The following is a 22,907-nucleotide window of genomic DNA, read 5'->3' as shown; positions in this document are numbered from 1 at the left end:
TCTCTCTCTTTTCGCCAGACACACCACGCACCTCTTCACACCATGCTGCCTTCTTCCCGATGGTGGATTCACATCAGGAAAATGTCTACCGCTGAATCTTTCTGTGAGAGCAGCGGGAAGTGGTCTAACTGAAAGGACAGGCATTGCTTCAGCGGGGTTTGAACCTGTGTACTTTTCGAGGATTTTATCGATGAGGTGAATTCTGAACTGCAGGTGATTGCATTTTCCTCCATGTTGCTGGAAAATGATGAATGAATTAAATACCACGAGGTCCAGAAGATGCCGGAAAATTTTCTGGTAATATTTCTTCATTCGCTTCCTTGCTGTGGAGTAAGTAACGACGTACTGATCGGAAAGGTCAACTCCCCCCATAGAATCATTGTAGTCTATGCAAACTACAGGTTTCTCTTTGGTTTCGTCCTTTCCTCTGATAGGGACAGTTCGCATTTCAGCATCGTGGATACTACTGAGCATGCAAACATCTCTCTTGTCCTTCCATTTTAGAACCATGAGTTTCTTTCGATAATAGCAGCCGTTACCTCTCCTTTCTTCAGCTTTTTACTCATAAGTTCCTTAGGGAGATTTTTCCGGTTGGTTCTTACTGTACCCACTGCGTCAGTATCGAGGTCATTTAGCAGGACGTATAATTCAGGGCTGCTATAGTAGTTGTCCATTCCTATCAGGTATCCTTGTTTCAGTAGATTATCTGCCAGAGTACACACATTTCTCGTTGGCTTGGAAGACTGTGATAGATCGATGCCATGGACTTCACTCTTGAGTTCTGTTGATTTTCCCGTGTACCACAACATATTCCACACGTAACCCGTTTTCGCTTCGCAAATTTTGTAAGATTCCATTCCGAACCGGGACCTTTTCTTTGGAATGTATACCTTCCAACCAAGGCGACCTTTCCATAGAAGAAGGCTTTCGTCTATGGATAGCTGGTCATCCGGGATGTAAGCCTGTTGAAACATTTTCACAAAGTGATCGAAGACTGGCTTTACCTTGTATAGTTTAGGAGGCATCTGCCCATCGTTGGCCTCATTGTCAGAGAAATGGAGAAATTTCAAGAGAAGGAAAAACCTCTTTTCCGTCATGGTCTCGTAAAATATGGGCGTGGCCAGTAACTTGTTACGAGAAAAATAATGCCCCATTGTAGGTTTGTGGATAAACCCTTGAAGAAGCAAAAGTCCAAATAAAAGTTTTATTTCATCCTTATTTTTAGGTATCCAGTCTTTTTCCCTACTCCTCCGTTTCATTTTGTGAACCAGTGTTTTCCCACGAATTTTCTGTTGCGCATAAATATTAGTTTGCTCAGCAATATACTGACAGATAGTATCGTCCACAAACAGTTCGTAAATATCCTCTGGAGTCTTTACATCCATAAACTCCAGGAATGAACTTTGCTGGAAATCTACTCCTTTTCTGTCCATCTTCTACCCACGTAATAGGCCCTGACATATCACTGCAGTTTAAATCTGCCTGTATCTCTCCATCGTCACCCGAGGTGTTACTTTCGAACCCGCGACCATTCGCTGTGATAGCACCAGAATGCTGTCCTGTACCACATGTGCCTCCTTCTCCAGAGAACGAATTATCTTGACTATCTGAATGGAAGTCACTGAAGTCATCGTCCTCGTCGCTAAACTCCAACATTTCATGTACAAGTGAACGCAAGCTGTCATCACGTAATTCTTCAACTCGATGTCGTTTAGAAGACATAATTATGACTGAAAAGTACTCTTATGAAACAACAGAAGTGCAACGCATCTATAAGTTCAAATTCACTCCTCCCAGAAATTACAGTACTCCTTTTCACACTGATATACTATACAGTTCCCAGTCTCATAAAACACTAAAGTTTTCGAGTAAGCACATAGCAAGGACGCAGCTGATTAGCCTAGTTCCCGTGCGAGGCGAACACATAGCGCGCTTTTGCACGGAAGCGAATTATGTTGAATGATATACATCTCTCTCTGATCTGTTTCTGTTAAGGGGAAGTACTTACTAAAAATACCACTTGATGACAGGGGTATGCAGATAACGAGGACTGAATTTCATAACTCTGGCTAAGCTGAGAGTCGACAAAAAAAATAAAATAGCAGCGTGCGACTGAAGTCACTCTCCCCACCTGGCTGGTTATTTCCTCGAGCGAATTAAGTCGCGCTCCCCAGTATACGGGTTAACATTAACAATCTTCCACCACTGAAGAATTATTTCTAAGAATACAGCTGTGCTTTTAAAACCATCTCCATTTTTTATTTCATCGAAGTGGCGACATTTTTCTCATCGAAGAGCTTAGAACAAAGGTTTACATTTTGTCGCTCTAAAGAAGTTGGGTACAACACTTTCTGGTTCAGGGCAGGAGCAAACTTAACTACATCCTTCTCTTCTCCTCTGTGGAGCTGTTTAAGGTGACCAACACTAGCAAAACATTTTTTGTCTGACTCAGGGTTGTCAAAGTCAGGAAACACGAAAGTTTGTAAGTTATCGGCCTGATTAACCCAGTTATTTCTTAAGCTTTTAAATAAATGAACAGTATCGAACATTACAAAAATCTTTTGTGTTTCGTCAAATGGATTTTGAAAAGTGGTTTGTAAATTGCTTTTGCACAGCTTTTCAAACATTTTTCTATTAACACTGTTATTATCAGAAATTATGCATACTACCTTATAACCTATATCTGTTAATACTTTAAGGACTTGCAAAGTTAGTTCTACTAAGAAATGTGACGTTAGGTTCTTACATGAAAACGAACCAACAACGTCTTTATTTTTTTTAAAGAATGGATGACAACATAAAGGTTTGTACAGTTGTAGCTAATGTTGCGTTATTTTCTCCACTTTTACTACTAAAAGCAACTCCCACTACCTTTCCTCCTTTATAGTTAAGCTCAGGTTTTACATAGACTTCATCCAACAACAAGTTACAAAATCGTTCATGTTCATTTAACAATTTTACTTTCTTTTTCAAGTAATTCCAATGTGAATCATCTATACCCGAATTTCCCGTGCCTAGTTTTGAGGTAAAAGACTGCAAATACACAGGGTGAGGCATTGTAAGGAACGTTGACTGTCTTATCTTCTTATACGCCCCAGGAAATGCGAAAAATATTGAAGCGAACCATGTTATTAATATACAGGAGTAACACACTTTCTTTGCAAAGGCTAAATTTAACTGTTCCTTGCAAAATTTTAATTTATCAGTAATGATACAGTCATCAACTTCACTTTCAATTTCATCGATTATTTTGTTCACAGTTTCTATTTTGTCGTGGACAGTCACTTTTGATTCACAAGCAAGACTATACAGGAAGTTACAGATACTTTCCAAATTTAACCATTTTAATATCTTGCCCCCGTTACCTAATGCACGTATATCAGGGTTATCATTCATGAAAATACCATGTTTTATGGCTTTAAAATCAAGAGCCTCGTTTAATGTTAAAGAAGTACCAATTTTAGGAATATTTTCCTCAGTCATATAAATTTTGAAAATACATAGATTTTGGCCGTCGAAATTGACAAAAACTTTGTCAAAATCTAATTTGCATTTAGTAGTGAAATTACCTTTAACGTCATCGAAGTCCTTGATCCTGTCATCTTCTTCCTCAGCTTTCTTTCTTTCTTCTTCCCGTTTTTCAATTTCTTCTTGTCTTTGAATAGGAGTTTTCCTCGGTCTTGGAAGATTTTTAGACAGATAGGCAGGCACATTTTCAAACTTAGTAGGAATAGCGTCGTTTGAGAGTTTTAAACGGTTACGTTTTACTGTTAAAATAGACCCATCAGGTCTTTTAACAGAATCCTCCCTAATTACGAAATGTTCGTCGAAGTGTTTTATGCACACAACTGAGTTTGTTGAAGGGACAAATTCTGTTCGATGGATGCCTAAGATCCACTTTTGTTTCCGAACCAAATAAGTAGGAAATTTAAACACTGAAATCCTGGGCTCTTCTGAATTATAGTTGCTTCTACAACCAGGTACACAAAACGACGTGGGCATAATTCACAATGTTCACACACGTTTAAGTCATTCAACACCATTGATAGCCTTACTGCTGCGAGGTTCATATCAGCCTACAGGTCACTGGCGAAAAATGAAGCAGATGGCTCTTCGTGTGACGTAGCGCCGGAAGTGGAGGGGGAGCCTTATGGCCTGTATATCTAGTTGGCCTTGCCTGCAACCCTGATGAGTCCTTCTTAGTGAGGGAGCAGGTTTCTATACCATAGGTTAAGATTGGTATGAAGTACTGATTGAACATCACCCGATTTGATTTTGTTGGTACTTTGGGATCCCAGAGGAGTATTTTACTTTCTGGTAAAAGTGGGAGCACTTTTTCACTTTATTTGCAACCTCCTTTGCGACTAGTGTATCTTGAGATATTACACTGCCGAGGTATGTAAAGTTTCCCCACACTTGCTAGTGGATGGTGTCCTAGCATGATGTTCACTGGTCGTCCCTCACTGTTTATTGCCATCACTACTGTTTTGGGTTCGCTTATCTTCAGATTGAATTCCTGGAACTTAACCTTCCATTCATTGAGTCTCAACTGTACTTGTTCTTCAGTAACACCCCAGATTATAACAACATCAGCGAAAGCTATTGCATTTAGTTTACCAGAGGTTTTCATTATGTTCCTTCATTATGTCATCAATGACGGTGATACAGTAATAGGGGTTGTGCACTGCCTTGCTGGACTCCACTTTTGGTCTGGAACCTGGATGAATGTCAGTCACCCAATCACACACAGCTTGTATAGTGCTCATACGGCATCTGAGCTTTCCTCACCAGTCCCTCTGGCACATTCCTTTTTCTCAGGCATTTCCATTTCCTCTCTCTTGCAATGCTGTCATAAGCCTTCTCAATATCAAGGAAAACCATAAACAATAATTAATAATTACTATTTGTTTTATGGCACACTGACACATGTAGGTCTTGCTGATAATGGGATAGGAAAGGCCTAGGAGTGGGAAGGAAGCGGCCGTGGTCTTAATTAAGGTACAGTCCCAGTATTTGCCTGGTGTGAAAATGGGAAACCACATGAAACCATCCTGAGGGCTGCCAACAGTGGGGCTCAAACCCACTATCTCCCGGATGCAAACTCACAGCTGTGCGTCCCTAACCGCACGGCCAACTCGCCCGGTAAAAAAAAACCATAAACAGATCTTTGCCTTTTTCCCAATATTTCTCCATTAACATACAGACACTGAAGATTAGGCTGCTGTGGACCTGTTAGGCCGCTATTTCAGCATTGTACGCCAGTGGGCAAAGTCCTTCGCTCATTGGCCGCTTTCAAATGAAATATCGATGTTTATTAATACGAGAAAAATGTGCGAATGTGCAATGTTTATTGAAACCTGTATATCGTCGTAAATCTCTCGTTCTCTTATGCTATGTTCGTGTTCATTCACATCAGTCTAGTTGATTCTAGAGACTAGTCGCTAGATTTGGGGTCTATTTTGGTAATTTAGTGACAGAATTTTTCCGAGGCACCATATCTGCTTTGTCCATATAGGCTATTGTTACGATGGGCTCGCCACACCCATACCTACTGCCAGGTTCAAAATTAGGCCGCCCCTAACATGGAGACAGACGCCTTTTGTAGCCGCTCCTCTGGAGTACAGACACTACGGGTATGCCCCTTCCGCCATCTCCACCGTACCAAAGTCCACCTTCTCCGCCGTAGATGCCGTTGAGGTCTTCACTCGTAACCCTGAGCTGGGACCCATACCAGATGTTACACACCGGGTCAGTGTGCTCTGGGACTCACATAGGCAGGGGCGCCACTCCCTGGGTAGGGCTGCCTCCGAAGAGGGTCCCTACCTACTACCTACAGGGGAATTACTCTAATATCCCATGTTGCTAAGATAATGGAAAGGATACTGGAAAGTGGAATAAGGTTGAGGGTTGAGAATCAGATACAGGAAAATGGTTTCAGAAGTGGAAGGTCAACAATAGAGCCCATTTTCATTATGAGACAACTAATGGAAAAGCATTGGGAGTACAGGATTGATATGGTGATGACATTCATTGACATTGAAAAGGCATATGACACTGTCCCCAGGACGAAAGTTTGGGACAGCCTGGTGCGAAAAGGAATTGGACAGGGATTAATAAAAATGATCATGGCATTGTATAAGGAATGTTGTAGTTGCGTGCAACCACAAGTTGGCAGGACAAGTTGGTTCAAAATAACTAGTGGGCTGAGACAGGGAAGTGTTCTACCACCAATCCTGTTTACAATAGTAATGGATGACATCATGAGAACAGCAAAAGCAGCATTTGGAGGAAGAGAAATGAACATGATGTTATTTGCAGATGATATTGTGATTTGGGGAGAAGACGACAGGAAGGTTCAAGAACAGTTGAATGTGGTGAATGGGAAGATCGAAGAATGTGGATTGAAAATAAGTGTAGAAAAGAGTAAAACTCTTGTTATGACTAGAGGGGAGAAAGAAGGGAAAGGTCAGATTAGACTTGCAGACAAGCCCCTGGAAGTAGTGGAAACGTTTAAATAGTGAAGAGCCGACTAAGATGGTTTGGACACATAAAGCGAATGAGCGATGAAAGAATGCCAAAAAAGGTGATGGAAATGCAAATCCAAGGAAGGAGAGGTCGTGGACGACCACGATTGAGATGGAAGGATGCCATCCAACGCAGCATTATAGAAAGAAACCTGGACTGGGACACAATGTTGGAGGAGGAGTGGTGGAAAGACCGAAGAAAATGGAGAGGAACCATATTTGCCCCTACCCGGCTACAGCTGGATAAAGGGAAATGTTGATGATGATGACAGAATTTCAAAGATAGCGACTAGTGACTTTTGTAGAGATTTTAGGAGCTATTTTTTGGAGATAATTCTGGCAAATTTTAATTTATTACTTGATAAAAATAGCATTGCACTTCGCATAATCACGCGGGTGCTTGATGCAATATATTATCTATGCATTTGCTAAGTAATGGCATCTACGTGCATGACTGATTCACACATGTGGAGCATGAGTTCTTACTGTTTTCAGAAGACTTATCAGAGACCAATTATCTCACTCACATCCTATGTGGGAATAGAGATGTGAAATTTTTAGCCTCGTATAGCAACAGTTGGGTTTTGAGACAATAAGCATTAATATTGTATACCATAGTACTCCTGTATTATGCAAGACATGTAGAATAAGCAGTTTTGACCAATTGTTTCTCGTGATTTTCCCTGATTTTCATGTGAAAATCTTCTGATTTGTGGTGTTGTAAAATTGGCACGTATGTGAGCAGTAGGTATATTGTCATCTTTTCAAACTGCATTGAGCACCCTGTGTAGCCACTGTAAATCCTGGATTCTGCTGCTTTAATCATGTCCATGCTGACTATAGATTCCTGGGGATTTCCCTTGTGGCATCTTCTTAAGGGCTGCTTCTGTTACTGCCCTTGTAATGGGAGATTCCTCTGTGTAGGTTTCAACAGCTGGTTCTTTTGTTCTCTGATCTTTTCAGTAGGTGATCAAAATGATTCCTCAGAACCTCTCTGATGTCCTATTCTTTCCTGGCTAGGTTTTCATTAGGATCCTCAATTGCTTTGATGGTTTCAACTGAATTCCTTTTGTTTTTTATCACTCTGAACAATAGTTTCATATTACCTCTGCTGTCTTCCCCCAGTTTTTGAGTACTTTTTTCCCAGCTCTTAATCTTCTCCTCTTCTACTACGCTTTTAACTCTGTTTCTTGTCCTGGTAAACTTGCTTGAGGTCTCTGTTCTTGCCCTTGTCCCTTACCTGTTCTGGCTTGGATTTCTCTCTGTCTCACTTTTTTGTGCTATGTTCCTTTCCTTTATTCAGGATCTTGCTTTCATTCCACCAGCGTGTCTCTTTTTCCCTTATTCTTGCACTTGTCTTCCTGCAAACTTCTGTTGCTCCTTTAATCAAGGTGTTTTTAAATCTTGTCCACTGTACCTCACCACTCTCGACTTCTTCTGCAGGCAGTTGTCCTCTTATATGATTGTGATAGTCGGTTGGTCCTCTTTCCAATCTGTTGTAGTTCCCTCACCTTAATCATAGGTAATTTCCTGGTTGTTATCTTTGGTACATTAATGTCTTTCAGATCTGCTACTAATAGCCGGCGGTCACTTCTGAGGTTCTCACTTGGAATCACCTTGACATCAGTCACAAGTCTACTTCTTTCTTTATCTGTAATGACGTAGTCAATGACCATCTTACTCTTTCTATCCCAGCTGTAACTGGTAATCTTGTGACTGACTCTTGTTGAACCAACTGTTTTTTACTACCAAACAGTTCCTTATGCAGAAGTCAAAGACATGTTCTCCTCCTGAATTCCTTCTCCCATGGCAATGTGGTCCCATCACCTTCTCATAGCCATTCCTGTCTGTCTCGAGCTGTGCGTTGAGGTCCCTGATGATGATTGCCCACTCTTCACTGATGGTCTCTTCTAGGTCTTTGTGAAACTTGTTCTTATTTATTTAGCGTATAGCTTTACAGGTACAGTACATACATATATGATTTTGGAAAGCAAACTATATCTTTGTTTTTATGCAGTTAATTGTCAATGGAAATGCACAAGCAAAATCACTGATGTTGCCACTGTACTTTCTGTTTGGACACTCTGTGATAATATGTTTGATCAGGCCTAGTATCTTGTCTTCCCTGCCGTTCTTTAGTTATATTGAAGTTGGTATTGTACCACATAATTTTTGGATTACATTGCTGTGAGTTCTTACTGCACCCGTCATGCCGGGCTCAGCTCGGCCGGTGAGCGAAGATCTCCAGGGTGCAGATCGTTCGCTTATCGGCTGTGCGAAAATTTTAAAGTGCAGGGATAGATGATGAACTAGTGGCAAATGAGAGAAAGCTAAATAGGTTTTAGACATTTATTACAACTACTGCTCTTCATAAATTATACAATAATTAACAAAATCTAGGTATTTTGTTTATATGATTGTCTTCTTTTATGTCGTAGTCACATAGATACTTCATCGGTAAACGAAACAGGAAATGCCTGTATCTGCAAATATAATATTCATATTTTTAGTGAAAATTTAATTAAATAATTAATAATAATTAATTTGAGATGATCTCTCTTATTTATAATTTAATAATTTGAAAATAAACTTCCTTCCTTCATGAATTTGATTTTAAACAAATTTGAAAATGATCATTTTCATTTCTCTTTGAAAATTAAATAAAAATTTTCTCTTATAAAATTATAGTTAAGTCGTCTTCCTTGACCTTTAAATTAATAAATAAACTCAACTTTATAATTATTTAGTAGTTGCTTCTCACATAATAGCTCGGAACTTGACCTCATGTCAATTTACATTTATCCGTTACTTGAAACAATTAATTAAATTATTCTTACAATTTTCGACTTTGTGAGTTCAATCCACTGACATGGCCTATACTTATTCATGTGTATTCGTTAAATAAGATCCTATTCCGCCTTAAAAACGAATAAAATTTACTAAAGGTTTGAAATCATTCAAATGGTGAACCACTAAAGTTGGCGTAAATTAGGCCGAAAATTCCACAAAATAATGAAGAGCATCATCACAAATATGGATTATAAACTTACATTAAGCAAAACACAGTCAAATCACACATACTACACTCACACAAATATACACGGAAATATTATATACATATTTACACGAACGCTAGCCCTTGATTATTAATTTCTATGTTTAGACAAAGTTAGGAAAATTATTCTCACGATGACACTATCGTGGTGACCTCCTCTCATCAACTGGGAAATGTGACAGAGCAAGGATTATCACTTAATTATAGAACACAGTTATACGACAACGTTTAGAGAAAATTTACGAACACAAAATCATCCAAAAAAAATCATCGATAAATCGCTTAAACATAGGCCAGAATAAACATTCCGCGCACGCGGTTCATGAGCTACGACATTTATTTTTACTTCTCCACTATAATTGTGATTCTCGATCAATCTGCACTCATAACGAACACATTACATCAAGTAACATATTTATTCCATCATTGACTCATTAATGGATGCACAGCTCGACTGCTGAATTCAATAATATCCATCAATCAATCAATCAACTAATCATCACAGCACAGCAAATATATAACAAATTGTATCGGTCAGATACTGCCATTTCCCAGGCCTAAATTACAATAATGAGCGCACATCAACCATTTTCAATAATAACTAATATTATGCTCATGACCTTAGGTGTTCTTTTACGCGGTAATTTAGTTAAATTATTTTTATTATTATTATTATTATTATTATTATTACTGGCCGCGCAAGATCATACGTGCGGAAGCTACTACACAATAATATTTCAGATGACTCTATTGCACACAAAACTCAACCATATGTCGCATAATTGAAGAATGATCTCTGACATGATAGAATCCACGGAATTTCTGTCCCATTTGATCTCATTAAAAGTCAAAAAAAATATTCAAATAGTCCAAGTTTAACGTTGGGGTCAATTTACACTTATTTCTCCTGCCACGACGAACTCGGGACAGTTGAAACACTTCTCGAAGACATCCACTCAAACAAACTAATAGGTTCAAATACTCACTCATTCTCAATCTACCATCACCAAGAAAGAAGAGACGGAAAAATTCTAACTAATAGAAAATGTCTAAACAAATAAGTAGAGGCTATGTCATTACAATTACTTTACAAAAGGAAAGAAAGAATAACAAAGTTTAAATATTACTTGGTGGTGACTGTCGGCTGTAGAACTCGGGCTGATGACCTAGTGCATTATCACCTTACACACCATCGATCCTCGTCACGCCCGTCTGGACTGCCTTACATTTTACTCGTGCATTGGAGACATGCTGGCGCGCTGGAAATCACACCGTTCACGAAGAAAGAAGACTGACATCCTGACTCGGACTCGAACCGGTGACCTCTTCAGTGGAAATCTTGTGAAGCTGAAACTAAAAATCACGTCTAAGACAAGGTCCAAAACTCACACCGATGTCTGATAAGATGACAAGGAAACTTAACTTTTAGAGTCTGCTGAATTATAGATGGAGTCCGCAAACATCTGAACTGCAGTTGTGACCAGTTGTAGGCTCTGAATGACGAAGTTCCCTGGCAAGCGAAGTGCGTCTTCTTCTGCCCGTAGTCGAAGCTAGAGTAATTCTTCTCAGTAAGCGAAATACGTCTTCTTCCGCCCGTTGTTGAAGCTAGAGTAATCCTCCACAAAACGTGTTCAGAGGTAGAAATTTCTGTGTAAATTTTCCCTAGGAAAATCCATTATTCACTGTCTTAAGACAGGGGTGCGTCTTTTCCTCATAAGCGATTGGTTAATTTATTAACTTAGCACCAAATTAATCGCTTGATTGGCTGCCATAGTCAGACGTCATGCACCTTCACAATTATCGATCGAGCACTTGACACACATTCAGCCTGGTCACGTGTCATTCACGGCTGATTCCAAGGTTATTTGGCTAGCTGTCTCTGCGTTCTCCCCTCGCCTGGCCTTGAGTGGAATTCCCAGCCACCTGGCATATCTCGCTCAGTCAACTCGACGTGATAAAACTCCCTTCCTGGTTCATAAATAATATTTTAACATACAGTAGAAATAAATGCTTTCCAATAAATGATTTTGCCAATTTTGAAGGGGACATTACTTTGCATTGGATGTTATGAAGGTGTTGTCTAAAGGAGAGTGTTCTGTCTAAGGTGACTCCTAGATATTTAGGGAATCTATTGTGTTTCAATAATTGATTTCCAATGTACACCTGCAATTGTTTATAGCCATCTTGCTATTTAGAGGAAACAACATACTTGTGTTTTGTTGGCGTTAGGTGTAAGTCTCCACAATTTAAAGTACTGTATCAACTCTTTAATGTCATCCGTTAGGGTCATCTCGGATTTCTCAAATGTTTTATCTCTTGTAGCAATCGCCCAATCTGCATAACCAAATTTTCTTGAAAGTGTGGCAGGCATATCTGAGATATATAAGCTAAATAAGATTGGAGCAAGAACAGAACCCTGCGGAAGTCCATTATTTAGTCCATTTTTAGTGATCTTTTGGTGCTCTCCAAATTCCCCGTATGTACTTGGAAAAGTCTTTGGCTTAGCATGTTATTGAAGAGCCAGGCATTTGTCTTACATGGTATCACTTTTAGAAATTTGAAATCCTTCCAGACCCTATCATAGGCTGCTGTCAGGTCGATGAAAACCACCGATGTCTTAAGGTTTTTCTGATAGCCTGCCTCCATGTAAGTTGTAAGAGACATAATTTGGTCTGTAGTGCTTCTGTGCAGTCTGAATCCTGCCTGCTCCACTGGGATTTTCTTGAGTAACTCCGGGCCAATTCTATTTAGAAAGAGCTTTTCTAGTGAATTATATGTCACACTAAGAAGGCAATAGAGCGATAGATTGTGAGCGACTGCAGGGTGACCTTGATAGTGTTGTGAGATGGATGGTGGGCAATGGTATGGTGATAAACAGGGTTAAAAGTCAGGTTGTGAGTTTCACAAATAGGAAAAGTCCTCTCAGTTTTAATTACTGCGTTGATGGGGTGAAAGTTCCTTTTGGGGATCATTGTAAGTACCTAGGTGTTAATATAAGAAAAGACCTTCATTGGGGTAATCACATAAATATGATTGTTAATAAAGGGTACAGATCTCTGCACATGGTTATGAGGGAATTTAGGGGTTGTAGTAAGGATGTAAAGGAGAGGGCATGTAAGTCTCTGGTAAGACCCTAACTAGAGTATGGTTCCAGTGTATGGGACTCTCACCAGGATTACTTGATTCAAGAACTGGAAAAATCCAAAGAAAGCAGCTCGATTTGTTCTGGGTGATTTCCGACAAAAGAGTAGCGTTACAAAAATGCTGCAAAGTTTGGGCTGGGAAGAACTGGGAGAAAGGAGACGAGCTGCTCGATTAAGTGGTATGTTACATGTTATAATTCTCATATTTTGGTCCGTATTGAATTGTACAGTAAAGTCAAAGAAAAATTAATGTTTACTTATTCCACCTACTCAATACATAAAAAGTGATTTTAAGTTATAGGGACATGTTTCGTCCTTTATTTAAGGGCATCTTCAGCCTAAATCTCAATCTGAAAGATAAAAAATCAGGATCCTGTTTGTTCTTAATTGTGGTTGATTTAAAAAAAAATAAATTACAAATGAATGTGAGGATGATGTGGGAAATAGTTAAGATATTCTTAGAAGTAAAGTCTTACAAACAAATAGATGTAATTTATACACTTTCTTGAATGTTCTTGTCTAAAAATGTGGTAACAAGTTGCATATTGGTAGTTCTATAAGAACGCAAATTGCTACGTTGAATCTTGTATAGCGGCGCCCTGTGTTGGTTGAGGGCGTTAGAGATAAGTTTGGAATCTAAACAGTTCAAACGTCAGAATAATGATGAAGAATGTTGCTGATTACTCCAAGTGGAGTTTAAATACATTTTAAAGCTAGTAATGAGCACGAGTGAAGATCCAAATTTCCCTTTCAACTCTATACAAGAAGCTACAGTCGCTCCTTCCAGCTAATATTTAACACAGCTGCTTACCATTGAGCACTCTTCCTCACTCATGCTTTAAGAAGACTACAGATTTATCTCTTCACACGAGATTTACAACAATCTAATCACTTTATATGTTGTTATAAACCCCACTTAAAGTATCAGGCATTTCCCTCGCCCCTACAGCATAATTTGAGTGAGCGGCAGAAACGTCTCATTACTAGCTTTAAAATGTATTTAAACTCCACTTGGAGTAATCAGCAACATTCTTCATCATTATTTTGACGTTTGAACTGTTTAGGGTCCAAACTTATCTCTAACGTTCTACCAACACAGGGCGCCGCTCTACAAGATTCAACGTAGCAATTTGCGTTCTTATAGAACTGCCCCTACAGCATAATTTAAGTGAGTGGCAGAAACGTCTCATTACTAGCTTTAAATTGTATTTAAACTCCACTTGGAGTAATCAGCAACATTCTTTATCATTATTTCTGACGTTTGAACTGTTTAGGATCCAAATTTTTCTCTAACGCCCTCAACCAATACAGGGCACTGCTTTACAAGATTCAACGTAGCAATTTGCTACCAATATGCAACTTGTTATCACATTTTTAGATAAGGACATTCAAGAAAGTGAATAAACTACGTCTGTTTGTAAGACTTTATTTTTAAGAATATCTTAACTATTTCCGACATCATCCTCACATTCATTTGTAATTTATTTTAAAAAAATCAACCACAATTAAGAACAATCAGGATCCTGATTTTTTATCTTTCAGATTGAGATTTAGGCTGAAGATTCCCTTAAATAAAGGGCGAAACATGTCCCTATAATTTAAAATCGTGTATTGAATAGGTGGAATAAATAAACATTAATTTTTCTTTGACTTTAAGTGTTTGTTCCGAGCTGTCATTGGAGAGATGGCGTGGGAGGACATTAGTAGACGAATAAGTTTGAGTGGTGTCTTTAAAAGTAGGAAAGATCACAATATGAAGATAAAGTTGGAATTCAAGAGGACAAATTGGGGCAAATATTTGTTTATAAGAAGGGGAGTTAGGGATTGGAATAACTTACCAAGGGAAATGTTCAATAATTTTCCAATTTCTTTGCTGTTATTTAAGAAAAGGCTAGGAAAACAAGAGATAGGGAATCTGCCACCTGGGCGACTGCCCTAAATGCAGATCAGTAGTGATTGATTGATTGATTGATTGATTGATTGATTGATTGATTGATTGATTGATTGATTGATCTTTGTGTGTTTGAATAATTTGGCAACTGTCCACTCTGTAGAATGTGGACAGCTATACCCTAACTCCATCCCCACAGTGAATGATAAATTCCGGGTGAATACCATCCACATCTGGTGCTTTACCTGGCTTGATATCAGCAATTGCAATAGTTATCTCATTTGCAGTAAAAGGTCTGGAGTACTCCAATATATCTGGGGCACTATCTTTCAGAATTTTCAGATTCTTCTTTATGCGTTTTATGAATACTTTATCCCTGCTACTTTTAGAAGTCATGACTATATGAGACGCGATTTTGTTTTTCTGAACTTGTTCGAGTAATGGTTTTACCATCCCCCACCTTTCTGAGAAGGGACCAAGTTTCATGACTAGATTTTGTAAAGTTAAGAGATTCAGCTTTTGAAATCCACTTTTGTCTTCTCGCAGAATCTAAGCTATGTAAAAGCTGATCTGCAATTTCGTGATCACCACTATCAATGTTTTGTTGATGGAGGTTATGTTTCCTCACTTCATCCAAGGATATTCTCTCTATGGAAGTCCCTAGGGATGTGTTTTGTTTGCTATTGATATCACAGCTCCCACAAATTTCTCAAATCCTGTACTTGTTGGTATCTTTCGTAAACACTTGTCATATGTTGCTGCGCGAGCACGTGCCTTCTTGTTGTCACAGGATGTCAGGCTGTTGTCCTGGCCTGTCCGATCACCGGACTTGTCGCCAACCAAAAATGTGTGGGATATGGTGAATCGATGGGTGCGGCGCTGTGACCCAATGCCAACCATCAAAGATGAACTGTGGAACCAGGTGAATGCAGCATGGATGGCTATACCCCAGGATGCCATTCACGCCTTATATGCGCCGATGCCATCACGCATGAAACGAAGTTATCAGTGCCCATGGAGGACCCAGTGCCTATTAGGCAACAGGACACATGCTGAACCTAGGTGACTGAAATGCTAATAGTTTCTGCAGAACATATTAATGAACATGTCCTGTGAATATGAACTTCCTATCTCTAGTCTTTTAAGTTCTGTTTCTTATGAACATGAGTGTACATTCAAAACAATGTTATTTAAGAAGAAATTAAAACAAACAGTGAACTACAAATGAGTTATTCAGCTTCTGTTATGTATAATAAATTAACACATTAATGTGGGATACACATGTGTGGGTCACAAATGAGCTCAATTGGTTTCAAACAAGCATGAAATTCAAGATAAGTAAAGATTTTAAAACACTCATGACAATCACATGTCCTGTGCAAGCTCTCAGCTTTCCTCCAATTGGAAGACTGCACCTCACAGAAGAACAGGTGAAACACTAAAATATCATCACTAGAGGGATCTTCTAGAACTCAACTCTGCTGAAACAAGTGTGAACACAATGATGTTGATGGGAAAGTGTTGAGATGTTCATTTGTATCCAATATGGATCATTGAAGAAGCTCTTAAAATACCAGCACTAGAGGAATCTTCTAGAACTCAGCTCATCTGAAAAAAGTATGAACAGAATGATGTTTATGGGAAAGAGTTGAGATGTTCATTTGTTTCCAACATTTAATTTTTAACATTTTTTTTCCCCCTCCATATTTGTTTCCAACATGTTGGTGGTACTGAGGTCTGTGGTACTAAGGCAGAACCCGGTTTGTCAAAGAACTTGATTTTTCAGGAGGCGTATTTAAAATTTGGCGAGCTCACTGAAATTCATATTGTTTTTCAGTGATCTCTAAATTGAAATGGCATCCGTTTGTGAATGTAATACAGTGAAACCTCGGAATGCGATTAACTTGGTCTACGAGTGTTTTGCAAGATGAGCAAATATTTTAAATAAATTGTAACTTGATAAGCAAGTGAGGTTCCACAATACGAGCATCACGCGTGCCTTCGTTTTCCCCTCCCCTGTTCGCTTGTTGAATGGATGAGCGAGATCTTTGGTCCTGTAGTGAACAAATAATTTTCAGAAAATAATCTGCCGCTCAAAGTCATGCTGGTTATGGACAGTGCTCCTGCTCATCCTCCAGGCCTTGAGGACGTCTTACTGGAGGAATTCAAGTTCGTTAAGGTTAAGTTGCTTCCTCCCAACACTACTCTACTTCTCCAGCCTATGGATCAGCAAGTCATTTCGAACTTCAAGAAGCTATACACCAAAGCACTATTTCAGCGATGCTTCGATGTGACCGAAGGAACAAACCTTACCCTCCAAGAGTTTTGGAGAAAACATTTCCCCATCGTGAACTGCCTGAAGATCATCGATAAAGCCTGAGATGGAGTCACCAAGAGAACTCTCACTTCCACTTGGTGAAAGCTGTGGCTTGACTGTGTTCTTGGACGTGACTTTGAGGGGATTGTTGTTGACAATGAGCCGCCGATTGTCGATGAAATTGTGTCCTTGGGGAAGACCATGGGTCTGGAGGTGAATGACGTGGACATTCAAAAGCTGGTGGAAGAAAATAGCCAGGAAGTAACCACCAAAGAACTGATGGACCTGCATCACGAACAACAGGAGGAGGTTATGGACATCTCGTCCGGGGAAGAGGAGGAGGAAAAGTCAGTGGAATCTCTCACTTCAACAGAGGTTTGGGAGAAGTGCAAAATGTGGGAAAAGGTACAAAATTTTGTTGAAAATCACCACCCGAATAAGGCTGTAGTAGTGCGAGCGATGAATCAGTTCAATGACAATGCAATGTCACATTTTCGTGAAATCCTGTGTCACAAATTTTCGTTATTACCACTTAGTACGATCACAGTTTTCCTAGCCCCGAAAATGTTATTTGTCATCCCTTGTGGAAGGAATGTGATTTCTAACTCGGGTAAGAAAGAGCCCTCACCAAAGTTGCGTGATAACTGGAAGAGGCCTTGAATTCCTGAACTTCACAGGATAAGTTACACTTTCGAGGAGCAATATTCAGTTTTGCTTGCTGGTTAGCAGCAAGATTGCTGAATAACACAGTGAGCCTGTTTGTGCTTGTATTTTTGCATTCCATTCAGAAATTTATTTTGTGTTGAGTGGTGCAAATATTTGTCGCCTCATACCCTACATCTGGATTAGGAAAATTATCGTGTGAAGTTGAGTAGCGTGGTGTATATTTGTCTTGTGGCAACCTAGTTACGGATTAGGAAAAAGTCGTGAAATTCCGTACTAATGAAGACAAAATGAAAATCTATCAGAAAGTGGACTGACATATGTATCTTTAAGCAGGTGGAGGTAGTGCGAATGTTGAACTCGCACTTTCGAGTTTCGACTCGATCATTCGATTTTGTCGAATCAAAGTATTGTCGGATTCATAATGGCGGCCAAATTTCAGTTGCACAACCTCCAATGCCTTGTCTAAGAGTGTGACCAGAAAATAATGTTTAATAACTCACTGGTCCGAAATAAAAACACTTTCTACTACCTTTTGTTTTAGAAAGAGTGTGATCTGCAATACTACTAGATATTTTCAAGGGCCCCCGTGCAAATGTTTTCATATTTGTTGTCTGATGTTTTTCACACCTTTCAGTGCACTGTTGTTTTTTTAATCCCCCCAGCGGAAAAGGTTTTCATATTTGTTCTCTTGTGTTTTTCACACCTTTTAATATTCTTCTCTCATCTTTAGAAATGGTAGATGTAGTATTCACTGTACCCATGGATACACGACGTAAAATGCCGTCATTTCAGAAAAAATCGTACCTAGTGTTTCCATATCCCTGTTGGATAGTTTTTTATTCACGTATTCAGTAGTAAGTTTTCTCGCTGCACACGTTCTTTTTCTTAGGCTCTTGCAAAAACGTCTTGATGAGATTTTACTGTATATGTCTCTGTATTGTTTTGCTCTTTCCTCATACACTTCATCATAGCCAGGAGGCATTTGCACCTATGCTACAATGGATGTGGAGATTTGCATACTGTGCAGGATTTCGGTCAAAACGCTGCATTAGGGAGGTTTTGAGATATGGGGATTTTAAGTGTGATGTGTTCCACTTAAATTTTGGGCGTAGTTTCTCTTTTTAGTGATTTTTGAGGATTTTTTTTGGGTACTTGTTTAACTTCTCACTAACGCATTGAAGGTTTTTGGTTACAGAAGGATGGGAAAGGGCTAGGAATTGGAAGGTAGTGGCCATGGCCTTAATTAAGGTACAGCCCTAGCATTTGTCTGTGAATATTGGAAACTATGGAAAACCACATTCAGAACTGTCAATGGTGGGATTCGATTTTGTGGAAATTTTAATGCTTTCATTTTCATTGAATATGCTGTTGACAAAGTGTGTTATTTTAACAAAGTCTACACCTTCTAAATCTTCAGAAATTTCATACTAGTTACTTGTTTCTGACACTCTGTTTCTGTTATTTTCTTTGTACCTACCAGAATTAACTTGTTTTGAAGACATTTATACAGGTTTCTCTATAATACCGTACCTATTAGTTCAAAATAAAGGTTAGAGATTACATACTATAAATATGTTGTATGTTTGTATAATTATTTGCTTTTGATGTCTTCAGGAAGAAACAAAATCTAATAAAATTCCCAAAAAGCAATATTCTCCTCAGCCTGTTACACATATCAAGTCCAGGGTGACATTTAATATCCTCACTGGTGACATAACACTGCCAAGCCGAAATCTTCCCCAAGAAATTGCTCGGCTTATCAGGTGTGTGCTTTTTTTTTTGTTTTTGTTATAATGATCTTACTGCCTGGTAATATAAATATGTTAGTATTATGATTGTATACTGGTTTATAGGGCATCATTTTCTGTATTGATACACTTTATTATTTATTGAAATCGTAACAATGCGATACATGTATATATTCTTATGCAATGTATGTACAAGAAGTTTCTTTCTAAGAATTAAACAGTCTGCAATTTTTGAATTTAGTATCTATGTACTCTGCCAAGCTGCACTAAAATAGTATTATTATTTATGTTTCTTTCTGGGTTTGTTACAAGTGCATTCTCTTTCATTCTTGTATAGTTGAATCAGTTAGTGCTTGTTAAAATTTACGAGTTGTTGAAACTTGTTACAGTCTTAGACTAATATGCTTCATTTATTTTGTGTGACCTGCAAATACATTTAAATATATACTCACGATATCAAATTGTCAGCGATCTAATCATTGTCCTATGTCTGTTCACTACAAGCACGAAGGTAAGTTGTGCATTGTGACATATTGTTTGCCAAGAAGCTCAGTCATTTTCAAGATTTTTTAATGTACCTCACTTGTGCTTATCTGCTCATCCATCATTGTTTTTCCAAGTTATATTTAACAGAATCCTGGTGAAAATGAAAACTTGTACAGTTCCTTTTTGTTTGGATACAGAAAGTCTCATAGCTCATCAATTTTAAGTTATGTCTTTCTTTAAGTTATTGGTTGTTTCTAATGAGCAACGTAAAGCAACTAGCAAGAAAAAAGTTTCTAATGAAGTTATTCTTGATTTAGTATTAGCAAATGTTTATTCTCTCTTTGAATTACTGTTGATCGTTAGACACACCAGAGTCCAGAAATTTTACCTGTTTATTTAATATAATCACCATCATTCAAGTGTATGCTTCCCAACAGGGTTGCAGTGCAGATGAAAAAAACAAACTTCTTAGGAGAAGTGGAAGGCATCATTGATGAAGAGATATGAAAATGAAAATCCACTGCCTGTTACCAGTTGTTCGACCAGGTTAGGAATGGAATGAATCTAGCAACGAGGATAGGAATTGTGCCGGCTGCCAAAGTCTGTCGTACTCCTCTGGGGCAATGATTAATATGCGGTGACCGGGATTTGAACCACGGAACCCAGAGTTGGAAGGCTGGCGTGCTGCCGCCTGAGCCACGAAGGCTCCCTGATGAAGAGAACCTGATGCTAATTGGGGGTTTCAATGCTCAGGTAGGAACTGATAGAACAGGTTATGAAAGAATCTTTGGGCCCTATGGATTTGGCGAAAGAAATGATGGAGAACTTCTGCATGATTAATGCACACGAAATCAACTTGTGGTGAAGAATTCGTGGTTTCAGAAAAAGGACAGTCAAAGGATTATAAAATATAACTGGGATGGTCATTGAAGGTCAGTTATAGATGATGTGGTAACTGGGAGACAAGGCAGAGAAAAAGTGCAAGGTGTTAATGATATACAAAGTGAATGCCTTGATAGTCATAATGAGCTCATTGTTGCAGACCTGAGAGGAATGAAAGCTATTGTTAATGTAACAAGGAGAAAAGAACCATGAATAAAGGACTGGAAACTGAAAGGTCTGGATTTGAAACAGCAGTTCCAAGATGAGATCAGAGCCAAGCTACCAATAACAGATATGAGAAAAGGAAAAGAAGAATGGAATGATTTCAAAACCAGCTTTGTGAGCAGTGATAATAAAATGTGTGGGAGGACAAGCATCTGGGTTAATGAGAAAAGAACATTATTGTGGAAGATAGAGTAAAAGAGGCAATAATAAAGAGGAATAAGGCCAAGAAAGCCCTATATTTAGCTAAGTCTAACGAAAGGAATAAGAGTGACCATGGAGATAACAGCAGATTAGAAGGGATTGCAAAAAATTACAAAAGAATATTGGTACAGAAAATTGGAAGTAAAGAGAATTGTATGGGAAGAAATAGAGAAAAGTTGGGAAGAATTCACCTCGAAATTAGAAGATGGCAGTGAAGGAAACATGAAAATGCTGTATGTAATTGTGAAGAGTGGAAGATCTGTCAAAGTAACAATTATAGCAAGAGAGACATCTGATGGGAATATAATTCGCAATATGAGAGATATCCCCCCCTGCGAACCATGTGACCTTGCTGTGGTGGGGAGGCTTGTGCGTCCCAACGAAGCGAATAGCCGAGCCGCAGGTACAACCATATCGGATGGGTATCTGTTGAGAGACAAGACTAAGGAATGGTTCATCGAAAGAGGGGTAGCAGCCTTTCGGAGTTGCAAGGGCGGCAGTCTAGATGATTGACTGATATGGGCTTGTAATAATAAACAACATGGCTTGGCTGTGTTGATACTACTACATGGCTGAAAGAAACGTGAAATTACAGCCATAACTAAATCCCGAGGACGTGCAGCTTTCTCTCTAAGAACGATGTACTGATGATGGCTTCCTCCCGGATTAAATATTCCCGAGGTAAACTAGTCTCCCATTCGGATCTCCTGGTGGGGACTAACGAGAGGGGGCGATCATCAGGAAGATGGATACTAACATCCTGTGAGTCGGAGCATGGATTGTTAGAAATTTGAATCGTGGTAGGTTAGAGAATCTGTAAAGGAAGATGAATAGACTAAAGTTGGATGTAGTTGGTATAAGTGAAGTACGTTGGCAGGAAGAACAGGAATTTTGGTCAAGCGACTACAGAATTATCAACACAAAATTGAATAGGGGAAATGCAGGAGTTAGTTTAATAATGGATAAGAAAATAGGGCAGCGGGTAAACTACTATGACCAGCATAGTGAAAGAATTATTGTCGTCATGTTAGACACCAAACCAATGCCCATCACAATAGTGCTGGTCTATATGCCTACTAGTTCAGCGGATGATGACGAAATCAAAAGAATATATGAAGAGAGAGAAGATTTAATACAATATGAAAAAGGTGGTGAGAATCTAATTGTGATGGGAGATTGGAATGCAGTGGTAGGCCAAGGAAGAGAAGGTAATGCAGTAGGAGAATTCGGATTGGGACAAAGGAATGAAAGAGGAAGTCGGCTGGTTGAATTCTGCACCGATCATAATTTAGACCTTGCTAATACTTGGTTCAGATACCACAAACAACGGCTGTATACATGGACGAGACCCGGGGACACTGGAAGGTATCACATAGACTTCATTATGATTAGGCAGAGATTCAAAAACCAGGTGTTGGATTGCAGAACTTTCCCAAGAGCAGACGTGGACTCTGACCTCAACTTGTTGGTCATGAAATGCCATCTGAAGTTGAAGAAATTAAAGAAAGGAAGGAATGCAAGGAGATGGGATCTAGACATCTGAAGTTGAAGAAATTAAAGAAAGGAAGGAATGCAAGGAGATGGGATCTGGACAAGTTGAAAGAAAAGAGTGTGAGGAATTGTTTCAAGAAACATGTTGCACAAGGACTAAATGAAATGACTGAAGGAAACTCAATAGAGGAAGAGTGGATAGTCATGAAAAATGAAGTCAGTAGGGCTGCTGAAGAAATGTTAGGAAGGAAGACAAGATCAACTAAGAATCAGTGGAT

At 39.0% G+C, this 22,907-nt stretch overlaps 1 protein-coding gene across 3 annotated transcripts in view; it reads left to right on the top strand.

Annotated features, from left to right (window-relative positions):
- LOC136877546 (lipid scramblase CLPTM1L) overlaps positions 1-22,907 on the top strand; it is a 306,831-nt gene that overhangs the window by 37,692 nt on the left and 246,232 nt on the right. For all 3 annotated transcript variants that reach the window (XM_067151673.2, XM_067151672.2, XM_068228675.1), the window contains one exon: positions 19,211-19,359. In XM_067151673.2, the coding sequence (XP_067007774.2) occupies positions 19,211-19,359 (149 nt within the window). The remainder of the gene's footprint in view (positions 1-19,210; positions 19,360-22,907) is intronic.

The sequence above is a fragment of the Anabrus simplex genome, chromosome 7 (genome assembly GCF_040414725.1).
Source record: "Anabrus simplex isolate iqAnaSimp1 chromosome 7, ASM4041472v1, whole genome shotgun sequence".
Taxonomy (NCBI): Eukaryota; Metazoa; Arthropoda; class Insecta; order Orthoptera; family Tettigoniidae; genus Anabrus; species Anabrus simplex.
The sequence above is the reverse complement of the archived record's forward strand: the minus strand, read 5'-3'. Positions and strand labels throughout refer to the sequence as shown.